This window comes from Nansenia antarctica (assembly GCF_963989245.1).
Source record: "Nansenia antarctica genome assembly, chromosome: 16".
NCBI classification, from domain to species: Eukaryota; Metazoa; Chordata; class Actinopteri; order Argentiniformes; family Microstomatidae; genus Nansenia; species Nansenia antarctica.
This window is the reverse complement of record NC_137686.1, coordinates 10,700,944-10,725,222: the sequence shown is the minus strand read 5'-3', so window position 1 is coordinate 10,725,222 and position 24,279 is coordinate 10,700,944. Positions and strand designations below refer to the sequence as shown.

The 24,279-nt window shown below is 44.5% G+C and overlaps 2 protein-coding genes across 2 annotated transcripts; both read right to left on the bottom strand.

Moving 5' to 3' along the window:
* Window positions 1–1,123: 1,123 nt before the first annotated feature.
* Window positions 1,124–6,856, bottom strand: LOC308171939 (polyadenylate-binding protein 4-like; the record flags this gene model as incomplete). The annotated part of the gene is made up of 6 exons (XM_080546852.1): window positions 1,124–1,429; window positions 2,085–2,177; window positions 4,450–4,574; window positions 5,008–5,131; window positions 5,267–5,608; window positions 6,005–6,856. 6 exons carry the CDS (start codon window positions 6,854–6,856, stop codon window positions 1,124–1,126), a joined length of 1,842 nt encoding a protein of 613 aa, XP_080402978.1.
* A 1,209-nt stretch (window positions 6,857–8,065) lies between these two features.
* LOC308171938 (polyadenylate-binding protein 4-like) lies at window positions 8,066–23,549 on the bottom strand (the record flags this gene model as incomplete). The annotated part of the gene is made up of 5 exons (XM_080546851.1): window positions 8,066–8,364; window positions 13,793–13,972; window positions 16,965–17,088; window positions 17,224–17,608; window positions 22,738–23,549. The coding sequence occupies 5 exons, from the start codon at window positions 23,547–23,549 to the stop codon at window positions 8,066–8,068; spliced, it is 1,800 nt and encodes a 599-aa protein (XP_080402977.1).
* Between the last annotated feature and the right edge of the window lie 730 nt (window positions 23,550–24,279).

The following is a 24,279-nucleotide window of genomic DNA, read 5'->3' as shown; positions in this document are numbered from 1 at the left end:
GAATGGCAGGTAAATCAACGGCATGTGTACTGCAGCTGGATTCTAGAACCCCAGCTGCATGTTCTACATTGTTATGTCATCACATTGTTAGACAAACATGTTTTTTATTGTGTCATGAACATGAAAGCTTTGGGATTAAATTGCATAATAAAATCATGTTTGTCTATTATAAAATTGTCTTACTATATTCTTATGAAAGATTAATGATAGCAAAACATGATTTTATTTCATGCAACCGATGTCCATGATTCATTGAGGTAGATGCAACACCTTTTTCAGTGGTATAATATTGTACATATAACTGATCCAATATTGATCTGATCTTTGATCAATATTGGATCAGTTAGTATGCACAATATTATACAACAGTACCCATACTACTAAATTCACATTTTGCCAAATTCTGAATGAATTGACCATTTCAAGGAATGTTTGGTTACTGGGCAACACCTGGCTGCTACTGAACTTCCTGTGAGTCAGCTGATACTGGGTTAGTACTTTGTTAGCTAACAGGAAGTTCGTCTGGATCCAGCATGGTATTGCCTAGTAACCGAACATACCTTGACATGGTCAATATAGTACATTACAGGTAGTTCTGTTCTGTTAGTTCTAATTGGAAAAGAGACATTACAACTGATATTACAGTACAACATCACTTATTTTTAAGAAAAAAATCTTTATTTGTCATGCATAAGTGCACTTGACTCAAACACATGTAATGGGCAACTGGAAACAGTTAAGTTTACTGAATGGTTTAAAACTTTACATAGTACAGTAGTACAATTACAAAAATGTTATTTGTGCAAAAAAATCAACAATGAACTGGTTAGGTTGGAGCTGCTGGCACAGTGTGGCAAAAGAATGTACACACTAACACTGGAAACAGTTAAGTTTACTGAATGGTTCACTAAATAAACAAAATCTCGATCCCCGTAACACCAGTAGAACTGACATGAACATTGTCTGTGCATTGGGACGGCTTAAACACTTTACATGAGATCGACAATTAACTAGTTAGGTTGGAGCTGCTGGCAGACACCTTCGTGTCTGAACATTCAGGGAGGAGTACATTGAAAAATAATAATAATAATAATAATAATATAGAGGTTACTGACCTCACATCTCACTCAAAAAGTTTGAGTTTCAAGGCTTGTGCCTTCTTTGACAGTGTACTGCCATCCAGCTGCATTAGGATTTTCTGTACAACTTCAAAAGTGTACCTCAGTTCTGCAGGGTAGCCCAGATTTAAATTATAGATTAGACCAAACAGCATGGCTGTTGCGAAGGGCACGCTTGGGAGGTCTCGCAGTACAGCCTGCCCTTCGAGGACGATCCCGATGTCCCCTTCACTTGGGTCGTCGCTCTTTATATTGAAGATCCCCACTGTGGTCGCCTCGATCCCATCCTGGATGGTGGCTTCGTCTGCAGTCTGGAGAAAAAGATTGTCAAGTTACATTACTTGGAATATGAACGTTGGTTTGGAAAAATGTTGTGCATGAATGCGTTCAAAAGAGATTTTTTTTCTTCCAAGAATGTTGAACTGAACACAGCCATTTGAATCTGGTGAACGTGAACTAGTTCATTTTGGGGGGCTGTGAACCTGTAGTTCATATTTAGGAAGATAAATCAATGAGAATTAAAAGTAGGCTAGCCTAACTCGACTACAAAACAATGCTAGATTCAGATTCTTCGCCTTGAGGCTCGTTATAGGCTACTATCAGTGTTTCACACGATTAAGGCTGTCGCGCGAGCATCAGGAGCAAGTGAGAGAAGTGTCAAGTAATGTTTGGATTAGGTTTAGGCTTAGGGCTGGTAATCATGTGGGGTTAACAGGCTCTGCATCGATGGGAACTAGCCTCTACCCATTATGTTGCTATAAATGACACTGCATTACTGCATCTTATGCATAAAAGGAAATTATTGACATTGGTTTAGTGGTAAAACAAAACTTTTTAAATCACTGTCTATGATTCTATAATAGACTGTAGCAATAGCTTGTGGTACACATATAAAAAGGGACTTTTTGGGACTGAACTTAGTTCAAAATAGTGAATTATGAACTTGAACACTTTAGTTGGACTTACATCATACTCCCTCACCAGACAATCTGGCTTCTCGTTGAGGTACACACAGAGACCCTTGAGGATGGACTCCCTTCCAAAGTCAATGTCATCATTCTGGAAAGAGAGTTACCGGTATTTCATTTGTCATAACAACCGACAAGGGGTGTTAGATCACTGCAATGCTCAAAGGAAAATTACACCTTTTGGGGAGGTTAGCCTATTTACCACCTTCCCCATTGTGAGACAAGAACATGTGGCATTTTCTTCTCTGTGCATTCTGTATGAACATTTTGGAAATCCAAAGAACTACCCTAGCTTAGCTGCAAGAACTAAACTGAATGGGCCCCGCTAGCATTGTTGCAGCATTGCTAGTGGAGCCCATTCAATTTAGTTCTTACAGCTAAACTTGGGTAATTCTTTGGATTTCCAAAATGTTCATACAGAATGCACAGAAGAAAATTGTATATGTTCTTGTCGCACAATGGGGAAGGTGGGGAAGGTGGCAAATAGGCTAGACTGAAAAAGGTGTTTTTCCTTTAAAGGTGCACTTCCCCCATTAGCAATCAGCTTTCTGTTCTTCCATAAGTGTCAGTACATTACAATGAAGGTGGTTTTCCTGACCTCAATCTTCCCTGGGCTTCCAAAAAAAGTATATGTTGTTTTTTTAAACTACACAAATTATGTCATAAAGATGTCAAAATCGTCATATGACATAATTTGTCCAGATTTTAAATGTTACTTTTAATTAACTTTTTTGGAAGCCCAGGGAAGATTGAGGGCAGAAAACCCACCTTCATTGTAATGTACTGACACTTAGGGAAGGACAGAAAGCTGATTGCTAATGGAGGAAGTGCCCCTTTAGTGCAGCTAAAAAATGGTCTCAGAAAGCCACCATCCCAGGCCACCTAAACAGAAGGACTGAAATTATGTCAAGAGGGGGGTCCAGGCAGGGCAGATTGTCAGCTTAGTCTAGAGGCAGGGATGGAGAGTATGACAAAAGTCCTCTGTGCCCTGTGGTTACTGCATAATTGTACACCAACATCACTGTTGTACAAGAACTGTACATAATTTGCAGGCAATATACCACATTACATTTGATTTTAATCACCATCATGCAACACATATTAGAGTACAAAGAATTGGGGTACATTATTCTATCAAATATTTTTCTGGAATAAATGTACATACTTTGTCCATGGCTTCCTGGATTGCCATCACTTTTTTGCCGATCACACCTCCTCTCTTTTTAAAGCGATGCAAAAGCCTGTAGGTGTGCATGTCAAGCTCGGACAGGAACTTAGATTGGAGAGGCATTGTAGTGATGAATGGGTGAATGAGAGGCCGTTGTAAAGCACTTTGGATAAAGGCGCTGTATAAGTGCAGTCCAGTTACCACTTAGGAGGCCTTGTTGTTGGTCTATCTAGTCCAACCAGGGTTTTTACTTTTATCGTCAAGGTCCAGTTTACCCTTTTCTAGACACAGCCGAGTCCATCAATTTAATTTCCTAATGAAATAATTTATTCATTTCGTAATCGTTTTTTTTCAATGCTAACATTTTATTTCATCGGTGAATCGGTATTGTTTCATAGTCCGGGTCTCCTTTTTTATGCGTTAGCCGCTTGGAACTCTGGGAAGTGGCCAATTTTCTGTACAGCCTCCTCAGCCCAGTGGGCCTCCAGCGCAGCGACCGCTTCATCCACCTGGTAGCGCAGCGCCTCAGGAGACGCCAGCAGGCGCAGCAGATCACGGTTGTCCATCTCCAGCAGCATGCCCGTGACCTTGGGGGCGATGCTGGGGTGCATGCTGACGATGGATGGGAAGAGACACTCACCTGGAGGGAGGGGGGAGTAAATATCAGTAACAGTAACTGTTGTAACGTTATAGGTTACCTGATCGATTGACAGTTAAAAGAGATTGATTAATATGTTACATGATTGATTGACAGTTAAAAGAGTTATTATTTATCGTTAAGGTAGTTAAAAAAAAAGAAGTACATTTCTGTTGTATTAGTTAAAGAATGGGTTTCAGAACTGCAGGTTCCAGAATGCCTTGCAGCAAGACGTCTCACAGAAGTCGACAGTTTGTTGTTTTTGAGAAATGCGAATTGTACCGTCCAGAATATGAAAGTGAATATCTAACAGCTTGTTTTATTGAATTGAAAGTGATCACAAGTGCATGTCAGCAGATTTGTATATAAAGAACCTTTCGCTTGATAACACCAGTCCTAGCCATCATTTCAGGAGGTAGAAATTCTACAGTAACTGTAACAGCTAATGGGTATCCATAGAAACAAACAAATAGACTCACCTATCATCTGCTTCTGGTCCTCACGGGGAACTGTAGCCAGTATGGAGGCAGTCAGTGTCTCCTGGTCCTGGTCCTGGACATGGACAGCAGGCTGCTGCACGGGGACTTGTAGCTGGGGAGCCGTGTGCTGCTGGCGGTCGTGTCCACCAGCTGTGGACTTGTTCTGGGGCACACCGTGCAGCCGTGCCATAGCTGGATCACCATCTGCAACGGCAGGGTGCTTTCTCAAGGCCTGGGTAGCTGAGAGGGGAAGATAAGCATAACCAAAGGGATATTTATGGCAAATGTTTGGATAGTGCTCTTGTCTCTATGTCAGGGGTCCCCACACCTTCTGAAACATCCCATTCAAGCACCTTTCAAGGACTTTCAAGACTCGATTCCCTCAAATTCAAGGACCCAACACGGCATAGTTTGAGACGGAGCTAGTTGACGAGCTGAGTAAAACATTTTTGAATATATATTATTTATTTTTTAGCGAGAGAGAGAGGGGAATTCAAGCACTTTCAATGGCCCATGTCTATTTTCAAAAAACTTTTAAGACCTTGATTTATTTTTCTCAAACTCACAAACTTTCAAGGGTTTCAAGGACCCGTGGGAACCTTGCTATGCGCAGGGATGCTTCACTAAATAAACTGACCTATGTGCTGAGACGTCATCCTACGGGGCACCTGGGAAGGTGTGGCGGGGGTCATAGCATCGAAGGTCTGAGGCCCGGTAGCCCATGGAGACGTGGTGGTGTCGTCGGGCGTGTTCTGGAAGTGCTGAGGTTTCGCCTCAGGTTCGAGGGTAGCCAGGTGATGAGTGGGTCTCAGCTGAGCTGAGGAGTATTGGGCGGTTCCACAGTCCTGGGTCTGTGGAATGTGAGAAGCCATGAAGAGTCCAGGTGGGGGAGCAACCTGGTAGGGTAAGTTAGGTAGGAAGTCTGGGTCGGGAACGGCGCAGACGCTGGCCATCCTCTGTGGCATGTTCCGGTTGGTTCTGAGAGCCTGGCGCTCCTCCTTGCGCTGGGCCAGGGCCACGTACAGGGGCTTGGTGGCCACGATGCGGCCGTTCATCTCGGTCACGGCCTTGGTGGCCGCCTCGGGGGAGGAGAAGCACACGAAGCCGAATCCCTTGCTGCGTCCTTCCTCCGTCATCATCACCTTCGCGCTGGTGATGGTTCCGAAGCGGGAGAACTCTTTGTGCAGTTGGTCGTCGTCCAAGCGGTCGTGCAAGTTCTTCACGTACAGGTTGACACCCTGCTGGTAGAGAGAGAACATGTTTTATGTTTTTATACCTCAAATACATCAAGAATGTTTACCGAGACTATCAGCTTCTTTTTCTTATACACATAATAATGTTAGCTGTAGCTATCTCACCCAGTGACTAACACTGACAGATATTGACAGCTGTCAATCTAGAGGGGGAGTGGTTGTGTTACCGCCCATTAGCTGGCTGTGTGAAGGTGTGAAAAACAACCAACTCTTTAAACAGCTTTTTCTCTGGATTGTGATTGTATGACACATCATTCGAAAGCGTACAATCTGTAGTTTAAGCACATGTAAAAAAACAAACAGAAAAATGACTTTGCCTACTGGTTGCTTTGACTACTTTTCACCAGCAGCTGTCACATTTTTTCCTTCATAAACACACACCTGGTATGTGGTCCTGTGGCCCTGGTTCAGTTGCTCAAACTGGCTCTTCAGGACAGCCTGGCGCTCTCCTCTCTTCTGGGCCCGGCCCACGTAGACCCGCCTCCCGTTTATCTCCTGGCCGTTCATCTCCTCGACGGCCCTCTTGGCGTTCTCGTGCCTCTCGAAGTTGACGAATCCAAAACCCACGGATCTACCAGCGCCATCAGTCATGACCCGGACGCTCAGGGCCGGTCCGAATCTCTCAAACCTCTCCTTCAGGCGTCGGTCGTCCATATCCTCCCCAAAGTTCTTGACGTACACGTTAGTGAACTCTCGCTCTTTGCGAGACTTCCAGTGTCCGACAAACACTTTTTGGTCGTTCAACAACGTGCCGTCGAGTCTCTCGATAGCTCTCTCTGCGGCCTCCTGGGTGTTATACTGGACGAAGCCGAAGCGTTTAGAGAAGCCGTTCTCGTCAGACGCTACCTTGCAGGAAAGGATGTCCCCGAACTCGGAGAACGTGTCGTAGAGGTCCTTGCTGTCGAAAGCCTTCGCTAAATTCTTGATGAAGATGTTGCCGACTCCACTGTTCCTTCTAGAGGGGTCACGCTGACACCACATGATGCGCATGGGTCTCCCGTTGACGTCGTCGAAGTTCATGGTGTCCAAGGCGCGCTCGGCGTCAGCTCGCTGTTGGAAGTTGACGAAAGCGTACCCGAGAGACCGGCGTGTCCTCATGTCCCTGCACACTCTTATAGAGGTGATCGGTCCAGAAGGGCTGAATTTCTCAAATAGCATTCCTTCAGTGGTGTCCATGTGGAGATCTCCTACATACAAGGAGGCCGTCGGTTGAATAGGCGCACTAGGATTCATTGTCTGGTGACTTTCGGATAGCGAGAGTTGGAGAAAAACTGTGAGAAGAACGAATAACTAATCTATCTATCTAGCTCTTCACAGAGGAATGGCAGGTAAATCAACGGCATGTGTACTGCAGCTGGATTCTAGAACCCCAGCTGCATGTTCTACATTGTTATGTCATCACATTGTTAGACAAACATGTTTTTTATTGTGTCATGAACATGAAAGCTTTGGGATTAAATTGCCTAATAAAATCATGTTTGTCTATTATAAAATTGTCTTACTATATTCTTATGAAAGATTAATGATAGCAAAACATGATTTTATTTCATGCAACCGATGTCCATGATTCATTGAGGTAGATGCAACACCTTTTTCAGTGGTATAATATTGTACATATAACTGATCCAATATTGATCTGATCTTTGATCAATATTGGATCAGTTAGTATGCACAATATTATACAACAGTACCCATACTACTAAATTCACATTTTGCCAAATTCTGAATGAATTGACCATTTCAAGGAATGTTTGGTTACTGGGCAACACCTGGCTGCTACTGAACTTCCTGTGAGTCAGCTGATACTGGGTTAGTACTTTGTTTGCTAACAGGAAGTTCGTCTGGATCCAGCATGGTATTGCCTAGTAACCGAACATGCCTTGACATGGTCAATATAGTACAATACAGGTAGTTCTGTTCTGTTAGTTCTAATTGGAAAAGAGACATTAAAACTGATATTACAGTACAACATCACTTATTTTTAAGAAAAAATCTTTATTTGTCATGCATAAGTGCACTTGACTCAAACACATGTAATGGGCAACTGGAAACAGTTAAGTTTACTGAATGGTTTAAAACTTTACATAGTACAGTAGTACAATTACAAAAATGTTATTTGTGCAAAAAAATCAACAATGAACTGGTTAGGTTGGAGCTTCTGGCACAGTGTGGCAAAAGAATATACAAACTAACACTGGAAACAGTTAAGTTTACTGAATGGTTCACTAAATAAACAACATCTCGATCCCCGTAACACCAGTAGAACTGACATGAACATTGTCTGTGCATTGGGACGGCTTAAAAACTTTACATGAGATCGACAATTAACTGGTTAGGTTGGAGCTGCTGGCAGACACCTTCGTGTCTGAACGTTCAGGGAGGAGTACATTGAAAAAAAAAATGAAAAAAAAATAATAGTATAGAGGTTACTGACCTCACATCTCACTCAAAAAGTTTGAGTTTCAAGGCTTGTGCCTTCTTTGACAGTGTACTGCCATCCAGCTGCATTAGGATTTTCTGTACAACTTCAAAAGTGTACCTCAGTTCTGCAGGGTAGCCCAGATTTAAATGATAGATTAGACCAAACAGCATGGCTGTTGCGAAGGGCACGCTTGGGAGGTCTCGCAGTACAGCCTGCCCTTCGAGGACGATCCCGATGTCCCCTTCACTTGGGTCGTCGCTCTTTATATTGAAGATCCCCACTGTGGTCGCCTCGATCCCATCCTGGATGGTGGCTTCGTCTGCAGTCTGGAGAAAAAGATTGTCAAGTTACATTACTTGGAATATGAACGTTGGTTTGGAAAATTGTTGTGCATGAATGCGTTCAAAAGAGATTTTTTTCTTCCAAGAATGTTGAACTGAACACAGCCATTTGAATCTGGTGAACGTGGACTAGTTCATTTTGGGGGGCTGTGAACCTGTAGTTCATATTTAGGAAGATAAATCAATGAGAATTAAAAGTAGGCTAGCCTAACTCGACTACAAAACAATGCTAGATTCAGATTCTTCGCCTTGAGGCTCGTTATAGGCTACTATCAGTGTTTCACACGATTAAGGCTGTCGCGCGAGCATCAGGAGCAAGTGAGAGAAGTGTCAAGTAATGTTTGGATTAGGTTTAGGCTTAGGGCTGGTAATCATGTGGGGTTAACAGGCTCTGCATCGATGGGAACTAGCCTCTACCCATTATGTTGCTATAAATGACACTGCATTACTGCATCTTATGCATAAAAGGAAATTATTGACATTGGTTTAGTGGTAAAACAAAACTTTTTAAATCACTGTCTATGATTCTATAATAGACTGTAGCAATAGCTTGTGGTACACATATAAAAAGGGACTTTTTGGGACTGAACTTAGTTCAAAATAGTGAATTATGAACTTGAACACTTTAGTTGGACTTACATCATACTCCCTCACCAGACTCCCTTCCAAAGTCAATGTCATCATTCTGGAAAGAGAGTTACCGGTATTTCATTTGTCATAACAACCGACAAGGGGTGTTAGATCACTGCAATGCTCAAAGGAAAATTACACCTTTTGGGGAGGTTAGCCTATTTACCACCTTCCCCATTGTGAGACAAGAACATGTGGCATTTTCTTCTCTGTGCATTCTGTATGAACTTTTGGAAATCCAAAGAATTACCCTAGCTTAGCTGCAAGAACTAAACTGAATGGGCCCCGCCAGCATTGTTGCAGCATTGCTAGTGGAGCCCATTCAATTTAGTTCTTACAGCTAAACTTGGGTAATTCTTTGGATTTCCAAAATGTTCATACAGAATGCACAGAAGAAAATTGTATATGTTCTTGTCGCACAATGGGGAAGGTGGGGAAGGTGGCAAATAGGCTAGACTGAAAAAGGTGTTTTTCCTTTAAAGGTGCACTTCCCCCATTAGCAATCAGCTTTCTGTTCTTCCATAAGTGTCAGTACATTACAATGAAGGTGGTTTTCCTGACCTCAATCTTCCCTGTGCTTCCAAAAAAAAAAAAAATGTTGTTTTTTTAAACTACACAAATTATGTCATAAAGATGTCAAAATCGTCATATGACATCATTTGTCCAGATTTTAAATGTTACTTTTAATTAACTTTTTTGGAAGCCCAGGGAAGATTGAGGGCAGAAAACCCACCTTCATTGTAATGTACTGACACTTAGGGAAGGACAGAAAGCTGATTGCTAATGGAGGAAGTGCCCCTTTAGTGCAGCTAAAAAAGGGTCTCAGAAAGCCACCATCCCAGGCCACCTAAACAGAAGGACTGAAATTATGTCAAGAGGGGGGTCCAGGCAGGGCAGATTGTCAGCTTAGTCTAGAGGCAGGGGTGGAGAGTATGACAAAAGTCCTCTGTGCCCTGTGGTTACTGCATAATTGTACACCTCACTGTTGTACAAGAACTGTACATAATTTCAGGCAATATACCACATTACATTTGATTTTAATCACCATCATGCAACACATATTAGAGTACAAAGAATTGGGGTACATTATTCTATCAAATATTTTTCTGGAATAAATGTACATACTTTGTCCATGGCTTCCTGGATTGCCATCACTTTTTTGCCGATCACACCTCCTCTCTTTTTAAAGAGTTGCAAAAGCCTGTAGGTGTGCATGTCAAGCTCGGACAGGAACTTAGATTGGAGAGGCATTGTAGTGATGAATGGGTGAATGAGAGGCCGTTGTAAAGCACTTTGGATAAAGGCGCTGTATAAGTGCAGTCCAGTTACCACTTAGGAGGCCTTGTTGTTGGTCTATCTAGTCCATCGTTTCTCAACGGGGGCGGTACCGCCCCCCAGGGGGCGTTCAGACAACATCGGGGGGCGCTGGAACAGATATTTTTAAAAGGGGGGCGTTGAGGTGTTCTTGGGGGGGCGTTCGCGCATTTAGTATTTTTCTCATGAAAAACAGCTGTGTTATTACGGACACATTCGTAAATGCACGATAGCTGAATGTCGATACACGATGAACGGTCAGTTCGCTCGGACAAACCGTGTTTCGGTCGACTGTTCGACCCTGCTGGCTGCCTGTCCCGCCCTAATGCGAGCCACGGCCGCTGCTATTGGTTGATAGAACGACATGTAGAAATGTGATTGGCTGAGCGGGAAGCCTTTTCTAAAAAGCTGCTAGTTTGGTTGCAGTGCGCCATAGAGCCCTACACGTGCCCATCTCTGAGCGCTCTGAACTTGGCCGGGCTCTGTGATGCAGACACACGTAGCTCAGCGCCCAAAAAAATAAAAGTGAGAGTGTCATCAAGAAGATGAAGCTAAAAACTCAGCTAGCAAAGGCAGAGCTTTTGATAGTTTCCAATGTGTCTGGGTAAGCTGCATTGTAGAAGAACCTTGACAGTTCATGTACAGTGCAGAAATTGCAATACTATGCTACGATAGAAAGAACCCCGGTTCATCCCATCTGTAACATCATGTTGACCAATGCCCAACTTCTATGAGTGTTTTCCTTGTAGGCTATGCTTGAGTGACATATGTTTCAGTTTGTGGGCTCATTGTAATTGTTGCGTTCGCTTCGTTCGCTTCCTTTCAATACAGCTTATTTAATTTAGTTAAAATGAGTGCTGATACCATACCACCATACCGCTAATACCATACCACCATACCAGAACATCACAGCAGGAACAACCTATCTCAAAAAAGCGATCGTAATAAACCAGTCCTGAAAGTTCTCTGTCGCTTACCAATAATCGAACCTAGAGAAATCAGCTACGAATGTCCCCTCCCCTCGCAGGTTCATTACAGTATATTACATAAATGTATTACTGTTAAGTGTTGTTGTGGATGTTATCCCTAGTGCCATTCTGAGGTTAGCATTGCGATGTGTTTGCAAACTAAAATACGATCGCTTTTTTGTGATATGTTGCTCCTCTTGTGATGTCCTGGAAACGAACGCATCAGCTGCAGCGTCTTTTGTATTGATCAGCTGTCAGCAGTGTTATTACGGGTACGTTCGTAAATGCACGAACGGTCAGTTCGCTCGGACAAAACCGTGTTTTCAGTCAGAGCGCCCATCTCTGAAGCGCTCCCAGAGCGCAGAGCTCTGTTTTGATATGAGAAATTCGAAGTGGTCAGTTTATGAAAATAATAATACCATAGAATACTAAATAAAATATTAAAATAATAGCCCCCTAGCGTTTGCCGCCATATTGTGACACCCCCCCCCCCCCCCAAAGTCCAATAAAAATTGGAGAATAAATATTAGCATCATAAAACAGCAATTTGGAGAAATGCAACACCAGCACACTTAAAAAAAAACTAACAATGTTAGTTGTAATGTACAGTTCTGCAGCCTACTGTTTGTTCTGCATCGGACATGTGTGAAATTGCTGCTGTTCCGTAGCAGTCTGTTTGTATTCTCTGATGTTGTCTGAGTTTGTTTAACACTCAGAAACAGCATTTTTATTCACATTCACATGGCTTTTCTGCTCTCTGGTAAACTAATGATAATGATATTCCAACTGCCCAATCCAATCTATTATTTGGCATTCAGTGACATGCTTTTTAAATTATATAACACAGAATATTAGTCAACATTAATATTTAGGGAAGAAAATAAGCCTACTTTTTTTGATGGGGGGTCGGTAAGAGGCCTGGATAATGGACAGGGGGGCGCTGGCCCAAAAAAGGTTGAGAACCACTGATCTAGTCCAACCAGGGTTTTTACTTTTATCGTCAAGGTCCAGTTTACCCTTTTCTAGACACAGCCGAGTCCATCAATTTAATTTCCTAATGAAATAATTTATTCATTTCGTAATCGGTTTTTTTCAATGCTAACATTTTATTTCATCGGTGAATCGGTATTGTTTCATAGTCCGGGTCTCCTTTTTTATGCGTTAGCCGCTTGGAACTCTGGGAAGTGGCCAATTTTCTGTACAGCCTCCTCAGCCCAGTGGGCCTCCAGCGCAGCGACCGCTTCATCCACCTGGTAGCGCAGCGCCTCAGGAGACGCCAGCAGGCGCAGCAGATCACGGTTGTCCATCTCCAGCAGCATGCCCGTGACCTTGGGGGCGATGCTGGGGTGCATGCTGAGGATGGATGGGAAGAGACGCTCACCTGGAGGGAGGGGGGAGTAAATATCAGTAACAGTAACTGTTGTAACGTTATAGGTTACCTGATCGATTGACAGTTAAAAGAGATTGATTAATATGTTACATGATTGATTGACAGTTAAAAGAGTTATTATTTATCGTTAAGGTAGTTACAAAAAAAGAAGTACATTTCTGTTGTATTAGTTAAAGAATGGGTTTCAGAACTGCAGTTTCCAGAATGCCTTGCAGCAAGACGTCTCACAGAAGTTGACAGTTTGTTGTTTTTGAGAAATGCGAATTGTACCGTCCAGAATATGAAAGTGAATATCTAACAGCTTGTTTTATTGAATTGAAAGTGATCACAAGTGCATGTCAGCAGATTTGTATATAAAGAACCTTTCGCTTGATAACACCAGTCCTAGCCATCATTTCAGCAGGTAGAAATTCTACAGTAACTGTAACAGCTAATGGGTATCCATAGAAACAAACAAATATACTCACCTATCATCTGCTTCTGGTCCTCATGGGGAACTGTAGCCAGTATGGAGGCAGTCAGTGTCTCCTGGTCCTGGTCCTGGACATGGACAGCAGGCTGCTGCACGGGGACTTGTAGCTGGGGAGCTGTGTGCTGCTGGCGGTCGTGTACACCAGCTGTGGACTTGTTCTGGGGCACAGCGTGCAGCCGTGCCATAGCTGGATCACCATCTGCAACGGCAGGGTGCTTTCTCAAGGCCTGGGTAGCTGAGAGGGGAAGATAAGCATAACCAAAGGGATATTTATGGCAAATGTTTGGATAGTGCTCTTGTCTCTATGTCAGGGGTCCCCACACCTTCTGAAACATCCCATTCAAGCACCTTTCAAGGACTTTCAAGACTCGATTCCCTCAAATTCAAGGACCCAACACGGCATAGTTTGAGACGGAGCTAGTTGACGAGCTGAGTAAAACATTTTTGAATATATATTATTTATTTTTTAGCGAGAGAGAGAGGGGAATTCAAGCACTTTCAATGGCCCATGTCTATTTTCAAAAAACTTTTAAGACCTTGATTTATTTTTGTCAAACTCACAAACTTTCAAGGGTTTCAAGGACCCATGGGAACCTTGCTATGCGCAGGGATGCTTCACTAAATAAACTGACCTATGTGCTGAGACGTCATCCTACGGGGCACCTGGGAAGGTGTGGCGGGGGTCATAGCATCGAAGGTCTGAGGCCCGGTAGCCCATGGAGACGTGGTGGTGTCGTCGGGCGTGTTCTGGAAGTGCTGAGGTTTCGCCTCAGGTTCGAGGGTAGCCAGGTGATGAGTGGGTCTCAGCTTAGCTGAGGAGTATTGGGCGGTTCCACAGTCCTGGGTCTGTGGAATGTGAGAAGCCATGAAGAGTCCAGGTGGGGGAGCAACCTGGTAGGGTAAGTTAGGTAGGAAGTCTGGGTCGGGAACGGCGCCGACGCTGGCCATCCTCTGTGGCATGTTCCGGTTGGTTCTGAGAGCCTGGCGCTCCTCCTTGCGCTGGGCCAGGGCCACGTACAGGGGCTTGGTGGCCACGATGCGGCCGTTCATCTCGGTCACGGCCTTGGTGGCCGCCTCGGGGGAGGAGAAGCACACAAAGCCGAATCCCTTGCTGCGTCCTTCCTCCGTCATCATCACCTTCGCGCTGGTGATGGTTCCGAAGTGGGAGAACTCTTTGTGCAGTTGGTCGTCGTCCAAGCGGTCGTGCAAGTTCTTCACGTACAGGTTGACACCCTGCTGGTAGAGAGAGAGCATGTTTAGTGAGATGTTTTTATACCTCAAATACATCAAGAATGTTTACCGAGACTATCAGCTTCTTTTTCTTATACACATAATAATGTTAGCTGTAGCTATCTCACCCAGTGACTAACATTGACAGATATTGACAGCTGTCAATCTAGAGGGGGAGTGGTTGTGTTACCGCCCATTAGCTGGCTGTGTGAAGGTGTGAAAAACAACCAACTCTTTAAACAGCTTTTTCTCTGGATTGTGATTGTATGACACATCATTCGAAAGCGTACAATCTGTAGTTTAAGCACATGTAAAAAAAAAACTGAAAAATGACTTTGCCTACAGGTTGCTTTGACTACTTTTCACCAGCAGCTGTCCCATTTTTTCCTTCATAAACACACACCTGGTATGTGGTCCTGTGGCCCTGGTTCAGTTGCTCAAACTGAATGTCTCCAGGTGCCTGTGGGAGCGCACACTTCACAGACTCCCTGGCGGTGCATAGCTGATCGCCGGGCCATAAAAGTACAGCTGTCTAATGATCTAGTCGTTTTTGGCAAAACATTTTGGGCCGCTACCCACACCTTTAGCTGTGTAACTCATTCCACGAATGCATGATCCTTACAAGTTGTACCTCGGTGTAAAGGTGACTAATCAGGCTTTCCAACGATATAAAATACAATACCAATTGGTATTATTAAAGGGGAGCAAGAATCGACTGAAATAACGTTTCCAAACTTTTTTTGAGGGGTTTAGTAGTTTATTCACCAGGAGTCAGGAGGTAGAGCCGCCGTCTAATGATCGCAAGGTTGGCAGATCGGCGGTTCGAGTCCCCGGCTGGGCACATGTCGAAGCGTCCTTGGGCAAGACACTGAACCCCAAATTGCTCCCAGTGAGTGAGCGGGCCGGCGACCTTGCATGGTAGCTTGCCGCCGTTGGTGTGTGAATGTGTGTGTGAATGGGTGAATGAGAGGCCGTTGTAAAGCACTTTGGATAAAGGCGCTGTATAAGTGCAGTCCAGTTACCACTTAGGAGGCCTTGTTGTTGGTCTATCTAGTCCAACCAGGGTTTTTACTTTTATCGTCAAGGTCCAGTTTACCCTTTTCTAGACACAGCCGAGTCCATCAATTTAATTTCCTAATGAAATAATTAATTCATTTCGTAATCGGTTTTTTTCAATGCTAACATTTTATTTCATCGGTGAATCGGTATTGTTTCATAGTCCGGGTCTCCTTTTTTATGCGTTAGCCGCTTGGAACTCTGGGAAGTGGCCAATTTTCGGTACAGCCTCCTCAGCCCAGTGGGCCTCCAGCGCAGCGACCGCTTCATCCACCTGGTAGCGCAGCGCCTCAGGAGACGCCAGCAGGCGCAGCAGATCACGGTTGTCCATCTCCAGCAGCATGCCCGTGACCTTGGGGGCGATGCTGGGGTGCATGCTGAGGATGGATGGGAAGAGACGCTCACCTGGAGGGAGGAGGGAGTAAATATCAGTAACAGTAACTGTTGTAACGTTATAGGTTACCTGATCGATTGACAGTTAAAAGAGATTGATTAATATGTTACATGATTGATTGACAGTTAAAAGAGTTATTATTTATCGTTAAGGTAGTTAAAAAAAAAGAAGTACATTTCTGTTGTATTAGTTAAAGAATGGGTTTCAGAACTGCAGGTTCCAGAATGCCTTGCAGCAAGACGTCTCACAGAAGTTGACAGTTTGTTGTTTTTGAGAAATGCGAATTGTACCGTCCAGAATATGAAAGTGAATATCTAACAGCTTGTTTTATTGAATTGAAAGTGATCACAAGTGCATGTCAGCAGATTTGTATATAAAGAACCTTTCACTTGATAACACCAGTCCTAGCCATCATTTCAGGAGGTAGAAATTCTACAGTAACTGTAACAGCTAATGGGTATCCATAGAAACAAACAAATAGACTCACCTATCATCTGCTTCTGGTCCTCATGGGGAACTGTAGCCAGTATGGAGGCAGTCAGTGTCTCCTGGTCCTGGTCCTGGACATGGACAGCAGGCTGCTGCACGGGGACTTGTAGCTGGGGAGCCGTGTGCTGCTGGCGGTCGTGTCCACCAGCTGTGGACTTGTTCTGGGGCACAGCGTGCAGCCGTGCCATAGCTGGATCACCATCTGCAACGGCAGGGTGCTTTCTCAAGGCCTGGGTAGCTGAGAGGGGAAGATAAGCATAACCAAAGGGATATTTATGGCAAATGTTTGGATAGTGCTCTTGTCTCTATGTCACAGGTCCCCACACCTTCTGAAACATCCCATTCAAGCACCTTTCAAGGACTTTCAAGACTCGATTCCCTCAAATTCAAGGACCCAACACGGCATAGTTTGAGACGGAGCTAGTTGACGAGCTGAGTAAAACATTTTTGAATATATATTATTTATTTTTTAGCGAGAGAGAGAGGGGAATTCAAGCACTTTCAATGGCCCATGTCTATTTTCAAAAAACTTTTAAGACCTTGATTTATTTTTGTCAAACTCACAAACTTTCAAGGGTTTCAAGGACCCATGGGAACCTTGCTATGCGCAGGGATGCTTCACTAAATAAACTGACCTATGTGCTGAGACGTCATCCTACGGGGCACCTGGGAAGGTGTGGCGGGGGTCATAGCATCGAAGGTCTGAGGCCCGGTAGCCCATGGAGACGTGGTGGTGTCGTCGGGCGTGTTCTGGAAGTGCTGAGGTTTCGCCTCAGGTTCGAGGGTAGCCAGGTGATGAGTGGGTCTCAGCTTAGCTGAGGAGTATTGGGCGGTTCCACAGTCCTGGGTCTGTGGAATGTGAGAAGCCATGAAGAGTCCAGGTGGGGGAGCAACCTGGTAGGGTAAGTTAGGTAGGAAGTCTGGGTCGGGAACGGCGCCGACGCTGGCCATCCTCTGTGGCATGTTCCGGTTGGTTCTGAGAGCCTGGCGCTCCTCCTTGCGCTGGGCCAGGGCCACGTACAGGGGCTTGGTGGCCACGATGCGGCCGTTCATCTCGGTCACGGCCTTGGTGGCCGCCTCGGGGGAGGAGAAGCACACAAAGCCGAATCCCTTGCTGCGTCCTTCCTCCGTCATCATCACCTTCGCGCTGGTGATGGTTCCGAAGTGGGAGAACTCTTTGTGCAGTTGGTCGTCGTCCAAGCGGTCGTGCAAGTTCTTCACGTACAGGTTGACACCCTGCTGGTAGAGAGAGAGCATGTTTAGTGAGATGTTTTTATACCTCAAATACATCAAGAATGTTTACCGAGACTATCAGCTTCTTTTTCTTATACACATAATAATGTTAGCTGTAGCTATCTCACCCAGTGACTAACATTGACAGATATTGACAGCTGTCAATCTAGAGGGGGAGTGGTTGTGTTACCGCCCATTAGCTGGCTGTGTGAAGGTGTGAAAAACAACCAACTCTTTAAACAGCTTTTTCTCTGGATTGTGATTGTATGACACATCATTCGAAAGCGTACAATCTGTAGTTTAAGCACATGTAAAAAAAAAACTGAAAAATGACTTTGCCTACAGGTTGCTTTGACTACTTTTCACCAGCAGCTGTCCCATTTTTTCCTTCATAAACACACACCTGGTATGTGGTCCTGTGGCCCTGGTTCAGTTGCTCAAACTGGCTGTGACGGATATGAGTAGCCTGGTTGTTTGTGTCTGTGTATTTGTGTGTATGTCTTTTTAACAGCCATAAGTCCAGTCCAGGGGATCCACCCCCCCCCCCCCCCCCCCCCGTGATCATTACCAATCAAACTCCGGCAGTGACCAATCAACTCCAGCCAATCAACACCAGCCAATAATCACACCAACCAATCATCAAATGCCACACCCTACAAAAGACATTGAGAGAGAACCAGCAGCAGCTGTGTGATCCCATCACACAGTTCCCACCATTTTGTGTTGCCTTGCTGGTGGTGTAGTTTGTTAGTTGTGTTCTGTGTTTAGTGATCTTGTTCAGTGATACTTTGGTAGCGATCCTTTTGGTTTGATTTGTTAGTTGTGATATGTGTTTAGTGAATTAAGTGATACCATGTTTGACACCTTTTTATTGTTATTGTTTATTTAACCATCCACGGGATGAGTTTATTGTTTATTTAAGTAGGAGGCATTTGTTAGTTCTAATTCTGTTTTTATCTGTACCATAATTACTTTAATTAACCCTTGAGTAATAAATATCTTTACTTTACTCATAACACCTGTAGTTTGTTACTTCTTATTCTCCCTAGCGAATGTAGAACGTAAGAAGTGGGGGCTCGTCCGGGATCTAACGCCGTTAAAGGGTCCGGATCTAAAAAAGGTATTTGGCTGGGGTAATTAATAGTTAATAACCATCATGGCAACAAGAAAGTTTGAATTGGAACAATTTATGACCCAGCCCTCTATAGAACAACTGGAGGAATGCAAAAAGGCAGAGTTGATAGAAATAGCTACTCACGTTGGTCTTACATATGAGAAAAGGATAACAAAGAAGGAGCTGAAACTTCTTCTGGTGGGGGAACTGGTTGAGAAGGGTGTGATTGAAGAGGCTAAAGATGAAAATTATGGGGAGGAGGAGTCTGGGGGCTCTCTACCTTCAGAGGGAGAGGAGCTTCTTCAGACGCCCGTCCCATCCTTTAAGACACCACTGAAAACAGTGGATATCACTTTGGAGCAGTTTGACCCATCTCCTATTGGTAGTGCCAGTACTGGGGCTCTTGGAGAGGAGGCGAAACAGCAGTTTCAGTTAGCCTGTCTCCAAATGGAGGCCCAGGAAAGGGCAGCCATCAGAGAAGAGAAGGCTCAGGAGAGGACTGAGGCCCGAGAGGCTGAGGCTCAGGAGAGGACTGAGGCCCGAGAAGCTCAGGCTGAGGCCCGAGAAGCTCAGGCTGAGGCCCGACAGCATGAGCTGAGGATGTGTGAGATCGAGTCTGCTAAAGTGATCAAGTTACGTCAGCTAGAGCTTGAGAGTCAAGCTCTCAATCAAGCCCCATCTCCCAGTACCACCCCAAAACCTTTTGATGTCAGTAAGCATATTTCTTTGGTGCCTCCTTTTAAAGAGACTGAGGTGGATTCCTATTTTATTGCGTTTGAACGCACCGCCTTACACTGGCCCGACAATGTTTGGGTATTACTGCTAAACTGCAAGTTGCAGGGAAAAGCTCGGGAGGCAGTAACTGCGCTTCCCGTTGCTGATAGTTTAGATTACACTAAGGTTAAGGCCGCCATTTTTCGCGCCTATGAGTTGGTTCCTGAGGCATATAGACAAAAGTTCAGAAATCTTAAGAAGACCCCCACCCAAACTTTTGCGGAGTTCGCTAGGGAGAAGGGAATTTTATTTGATAAATGGAGCAATGCGTGTAAAGCAAATGATTACGAAACCTTGAAAGAGTTAATTCTTCTAGAAGAATTTAAGCAAAATTTGCCTGATAGCATTGTTGTATATTTAAATGAACGAAACATAGAGTCCCTCTCCCTTGCTGCTGTGCGCGCAGACGAATATATGCTCCTGCACAAAACCCATTTCCCTTCTGTTCCTGCTGAGAAGCCTCGTAATGTGCCGGCTACTCAGTTTCATTCCTTGAACACTTCTTCCTTTAGGACGCAGAGCTTGAGGAAGGAAGATAGGGAATGTTATTACTGCCACAAACCAGGACATGTCATTGCCGATTGTTTAATTCTTAAAAACAAAGATCAGCAGTTGTCTAAGAAGGAACCACAAGTGCAGGGTATTGGATTGATTAGGGCGGTATCAAGTTCTGACATTGAGATGACCACCACCACCGGCACTGAAAGGGATAAATGTTTTGATCCATTCATATTTACTGGCTCAGTGTCATTGACGGGCGAACAAAAATATCAGTGTCCAGTACGTATTTTACGAGACACCGGGGGGTCACAGTCTGTAATTCTATGTAGTGTCCTGCCATTCTCCGATCAGTCTGCGTGCGGAAATGAAGCTGTGTTGTGTGGTATTGAAATGGGTTATGTCTCGCGGGCTGTACACCGCATTCACATACAATCTGAGTTAGTTACTGGTTTTTATTCGGTTGCTGTCTGTCCAGCGTTACCCATTAAAGGAGTGACATTGTTGTTGGGCAATGATATTGCTGGGGGTAAGGTGACTCCTACGTTGGAAGTACTGGATTCGCCTCAATGCAGGGAATCTGAGACAAAAGATTCAACAAATGTTGATTTGTTTCCGGTGTGCGCCGTAACTCGTGCACAATCGAGTCGAGGCAGAGAGGAGGATAGCGATGTTTCTCTCTGCGATAGTGGGATTATGCAAGCCTTGTCTGAAAGGAATGAAAACCCGATTGTTTTAGTTTCTCCCAGGGAGAAAGTGGTAGAGTTACCATCCTCCCCGAGTCCTACCATATGATCCGCTGACAGCCTATCTCTCCCTGTAACCGGCGAGAGATTGCGTGTCGCTCAGGTAGATGATCAGTCATTAAACAAAGGTTTTGTAAATGCAGCAAGTGAAAAATCTGAAATAGGGGAGCCATTTGAACGTGTAATAATTGATTGTGTTGGACCTTTGCCTAGGACTAAAAGTGGAAGTCAGTATTTGCTCACTATTATGTGCGCTGCTACTCGTTTTACCGAAGCTGTGCCGTTGCGTAACATATCAGCCAGCTCAGTGGTGGAAGCTTTAACAAAGTTCTTTTCCACATTCGGTCTTCCTCTTGTTATACAATCTGACCAGGGCACTAACTTTCAGTCTAAGCGTTTCAAACAAGCCCTAAGAACGTTAGGGGTACGACATGTTGTTTCCAGTGCCTATCATCCTGAGAGTCAGGGTGCATTAGAACGATGGCATCAGACGTTAAAGGCGATGCTTCGTAAATACTGTCTAGAGAGTGGGAAGAGTAGTCCGGAGCGGAATGTGTTAGATTACATTAGTCATTTTCGTGAGCGTTTGCATCAGGCTAATACCATTGCAAAAGAGTCTCTTGTTAGTTCGCAAACAGTGATGAAGCGTCATTATGATCGCACTGCTGTTTTTAGAAAGTTTCATGTAAGTGATAAAGTTTTAGCTCTATTGCCTATTTCAGGCGCTGCGCGGTCGGCGAAATTCTGTGGTCCGTATGATATTCGTGAGTGTCTTAGTGACACTGATTATGTGATCAATACTCCCGAGAGACGGAGAAGTACTAGAGTGTGTCATGTGAACATGTTAAAACGCTATTGCTCCAGTGAGGAATCTAAAATTAGTCAGGAGACTTGTAAAACTGTCCCTAAGCCGGTAGTCACTGGCCGCGGTGCATTCATTGTGACAGAGACGCTGTGCGTAACAGATGAGGAGTTGAGGACACGTCATTCCTCTAATCAGAATACTCGAATGGGCCACTCGAAAATGTTGAAAGTGTTGCCCACTCAGTTAACTAATTTGTCAGATGAACAGCAAGTTGAGGTGATGAAGTTGATCGAGCGTTTTCTGTGTATATCTGGTGATATGCCGAGTCAAGCTACTAAGTCATGCTCCTGTACTCACGGCTCCTGATCTTGGTAGACCAGTTAAGTTAGAGGTGTATGTAGGGTCCAGTTGTTGCCGGTGGTGGTGTTCACGGATAATAATCCCATTGTTTTCCTATCTCGCATGTGTAATCACAATCAACGTTTGATGAGATGGGTTAATAGTGCAAAATTACAGATTAGAGATAAAGCATAAAAATAGGCGGACAGGTTGGTTTGTAGTGGTAATAACATTTGCTACATGTCCGAATCCTTGGGTTTGTGTCTTAAGGGGGGGAGTGTGACGGATATGAGTAGCCTGGTTGTTTGTGTCTGTGTATTTGTGTGTATGTCTTTTTAACAGCCATAAGTCCAGTCCAGGGGATCCACCCCCCCCCCCCCCCCCCCCCGTGATCATTACCAATCAAACTCCGGCAGTGACCAATCAACTCCAGCCAATCAACACCAGCCAATAATCACACCAACCAATCATCAAATGCCACACCCTACAAAAGACATTGAGAGAGAACCAGCAGCAGCTGTGTGATCCCATCACACAGTTCCCACCATTTTGTGTTGCCTTGCTGGTGGTGTAGTTTGTTAGTTGTGTTCTGTGTTTAGTGATCTTGTTCAGTGATACTTTGGTAGCGATCCTTTTGGTTTGATTTGTTAGTTGTGATATGTGTTTAGTGAATTAAGTGATACCATGTTTGACACCTTTTTATTGTTATTGTTTATTTAACCATCCACGGGATGAGTTTATTGTTTATTTAAGTAGGAGGCATTTGTTAGTTCTAATTCTGTTTTTATCTGTACCATAATGACTTTAATTAACCCTTGAGTAATAAATATCTTTACTTTACTCATAACACCTGTAGTTTGTTACTTCTTATTCTCCCTAGCGAATGTAGAACGTAACACTGGCTCTTCAGGACAGCCTGGCGCTCTCCTCTCTTCTGGGCCCGGCCCACGTAGACCCGCCTCCCGTTTATCTCCTGGCCGTTCATCTCCTCGACGGCCCTCTTGGCGTTCTCGTGCCTCTCGAAGTTGACGAATCCAAAACCCACGGATCTACCAGCGCCATCAGTCATGACCCGGACGCTCAGGGCCGGTCCGAATCTCTCAAACCTCTCCTTCAGGCGTCGGTCGTCCATATCCTCCCCAAAGTTCTTGACGTACACGTTAGTGAACTCTCGCTCTTTGCGAGACTTCCAGTGTCCGACAAACACTTTTTGGTCGTTCAACAACGTGCCGTCGAGTCTCTCGATAGCTCTCTCTGCGGCCTCCTGGGTGTTATACTGGACGAAGCCGAAGCGTTTAGAGAAGCCGTTCTCGTCAGACGCTACCTTGCAGGAAAGGATGTCCCCGAACTCGGAGAACGTGTCGTAGAGGTCCTTGCTGTCGAAAGCCTTCGCTAAATTCTTGATGAAGATGTTGCCGACTCCACTGTTCCTTCTAGAGGGGTCACGCTGACACCACATGATGCGCATGGGTCTCCCGTTGACGTCGTCGAAGTTCATGGTGTCCAAGGCGCGCTCGGCGTCAGCTCGCTGTTGGAAGTTGACGAAAGCGTACCCGAGAGACCGGCGTGTCCTCATGTCCCTGCACACTCTTATAGAGGTGATCGGTCCAGAAGGGCTGAATTTCTCAAATAGCATTCCTTCAGTGGTGTCCATGTGGAGATCTCCTACATACAAGGAGGCCGTCGGTTGAATAGGCGCACTAGGATTCATTGTCTGGTGACTTTCGGATAGCAAGAGTTGGAGAAAAACTGTGAGAAGAACGAATAACTAATCTATCTATCTAGCTCTTCACAGAGGAATGGCAGGTAAATCAACGGCATGTGTACTGCAGCTGGATTCTAGAACCCCAGCTGCATGTTCTACATTGTTATGTCATCACATGGTGACATCCTTAATGACTGGATGTGATGTGGGGAATGTTTTAGAAGAATTTTGGTCATTGTTACATCACAGACCATAGCCAGGGTCCATGTTGTATAGAGGTCAGCAAACCCATATTAATAATAATAAAGTTTATTTGTATAGCACTTTTCCTGCAAACGTTGCAGCTCAAAGTGCTTAGGCTATATTAGGCAGTGGAGGCTCCTCCATAGAGGTGGAGGAGGCCTGGCCTCCCCAATAATTTGAGAGAAGAGAGAGATTTTAAAAAGCAATACTTTTATTTATTTATTTAACAAAAAACATATTTTAAATGTTTTTATATTCATATTATTTCCGTTTTGTTCATAAATCTGAATTTTTCCATGGCTAAAACCCAATATTGCAATTGTAAAGCACCTACAGGCCAGAATCCCTATCCGTTTGTATTGAGGAGGCCAGGCCTCCCCCAGGAAAGTGGTTTCTCATAGAAGTCAATGTAATGCAATTTTTTTCATGGCAATATGTGATTGGCCAAATCACTGAAAATGGGTGGGCAGAGGAGGCCTGGCCTCACCATGCA